General features: G+C 63.8%; 1 protein-coding gene across 1 annotated transcript in view; it reads right to left on the bottom strand.

Moving 5' to 3' along the window:
• Positions 1 to 2,136, bottom strand: part of LOC104078534 (collagen alpha-1(V) chain-like) — a gene marked incomplete at both ends in the record, with an annotated part of 4,213 nt that overhangs the window by 377 nt on the left and 1,700 nt on the right. The window contains 6 exon segments of the mRNA XM_009580202.1: positions 207 to 440; positions 922 to 990; positions 1,238 to 1,350; positions 1,439 to 1,724; positions 1,911 to 1,964; positions 2,048 to 2,083. Coding sequence (XP_009578497.1) covers positions 207 to 440; positions 922 to 990; positions 1,238 to 1,350; positions 1,439 to 1,724; positions 1,911 to 1,964; positions 2,048 to 2,083 — 792 coding nt within the window.

Genomic DNA, 2,136 nt, shown 5'->3' on the forward strand with positions numbered 1-2,136 from the left:
AAAGAGCCTGCCTTCTCTCAGTTCTTCCATCCCTCCATCTTGGTGCCTTCTAGTGCTTCCTCTCTCCTCGCTACCTGTTTGTGCCTTCACCCATCCCTTTTTCTTCCACTTTCTCTCCCCCTGACTCCTCCAGCCCCATGTATCTTGCTTCCACTTACGTCCCCCTCCCCACCACCTACCCCTGCCTGCTCCCCTGCTGCACTCACCGCACAGCCGTCCATCACAGCTTTGATGTAGGGGCTGGTGTCGTAGCTGAGCTCCTCCTCGTTGGCAGCCAGGAAGCGGAGGGCACGCTGGTGGTCCCCAGAGGTGGTGCTGTGCCAGGCCACCGAGCGGTGACAGTGGTAGGTGAAGTTCTGGCGGGCAGAGATGCTGAGGAGCCGTAGGAAGGTCAGCTGCACCACGCCGAGGGGCTGGCTCTCCGAGTCCGTGTAGGAGAACTGTGGGAGCAGGAGACGAGTTAACGCGGGCTGACAGCCAGAAGCGTGTGAAAAGTGGAGCTGGAGGGGGTCTGCTGGGATCTAGACCCCCCTGGAGGAGGTGGCTGGGGAAGGGGAGATGGTCAGAAGGGCTGACAGGTTCAAGTTCGGGTGGGGGACATTTCTCTTTCTCCTTAGAAGCAGAGGAAAAGAGGCATCCAGCTGCCCCCGAGACAGCACCAAGGGACACGCTGAGGGCGTTACAGGAGAGGGCAACAAGGGTGTAAGTTGGAGTGCAGGCAGGACGCCTGGGAAAGGCAGGGGGGGCGTGCCAGGGGCTCCCGTGGGAGGGCGTGTGGGAGCCACACGCGGGCAGGTGTTCTCAGACCACATCCTTCCTGGAAGAGGAGGGAGACGACCTGCAGGGAACACATCCCCGGGGCCTCACCCGTCAGTGCCGCAGGGGGCTCAGCCCCCCCCAGCGAGCCGGCAGCATTCTTACCCTGCTGCCCTCCTGGAACTGACTGAACCACTGCTGGGGCACCTCCTTCTCCCACGCTGACATCTTCACCTGGAAGAGGAAGAACCGTAAGCGAGGTGGGGAGCACCCCATGCCGCCCTCTTCTCGCGGCCGATCCCCACCACCCTGCCTCCCGAGGCTGCGCTGGGACCCTGCGTGCCGAGCTGCCCCCCCCCCACTCTCTCACCTCCCGTATGTACGCGCTCCGCCCTCTTCTCGCGGCCGATCCCCACCACCCTGCCTCCCGAGGCTGCGCTGGGACCCTGCGTGCCGAGCTGCCCCCCCCCACTTCTCTCACCTCCTGTATGTCCTTGCTGGGAAAGACACAGGTCTCCCCGCCTGCTGTGAAGTTGCAGTAAACCTTGAAAGAATCTCGGGCGCAGCCCTGGTTGGGGTCAATCCAGTACTCGCCTGCACAGGGAGGAGAGGGGTCAGCGCACGGGGTGGTGTTGCTGCGCTAACCGCCATCCTTTCCCCGCCCGACGCCGGCGCGGCTCACCATCAGGCAGGCCCGGGTGGCTGAGCTGCAGGTCCTGGCAGGTGCGGGCAGGGTTGTCCCGGGTGCCCATGGGGCGCCGCAGCCCCTCGATCTCCTGCTTGAGGGAGTTGAGGGAGCCGAAGATCTCCTCCATGCCGTCAGCGTAGTCACGAGACGCCTGGTCGGCGGCCGCTCTCTCTCCGTCCTCACCCTCCTCCTCATCCACCAACTTGCTGGCATCGATGGAGCGCTTGCTCTTCTTGGGCAGCTGGATTGGCAGGGGCTGGATCACCTCCCCGGGGGGGCCCTGTGGCAGGTACAGCATTGTCAGCACCCGCTCCCCAGGGCCCCAAACCACCCTGTGCTCAGGCTTTGAGGTAGGCGACATCCCTCTGCATCCATTCCTGGATGTCATTTTACCTACCGAGGAGCTGTTCCTACATCCCCCGCCCCGTGTCATCCCTTCCCTGGCACCAACGCTTGAGCCACTCACCGGGTGTCCAGGGGGTCCCGGGGGTCCACGTTCACCTTTGGGTCCTGCTTGGCCCTAGAGAAAGAGACATTCACAGATGTCAGCCTTGGGCAGGACTGAAGGTGGTGGCAGGGTGGGGGCACCGGCTTGGCGCTTACCATGGCTCCCTTGGCACCTTTGGGACCAGCTGGACCCTGCAAAGCAAGACCAGGTCTGTCAGTGACTAGGGCTGGCATGGTGGGGTGGG

Source organism: Fulmarus glacialis, unplaced genomic scaffold, assembly GCF_000690835.1.
Source record: "Fulmarus glacialis isolate BGI_N327 unplaced genomic scaffold, ASM69083v1 scaffold17826, whole genome shotgun sequence".
Classification (NCBI taxonomy): Eukaryota; Metazoa; Chordata; class Aves; order Procellariiformes; family Procellariidae; genus Fulmarus; species Fulmarus glacialis.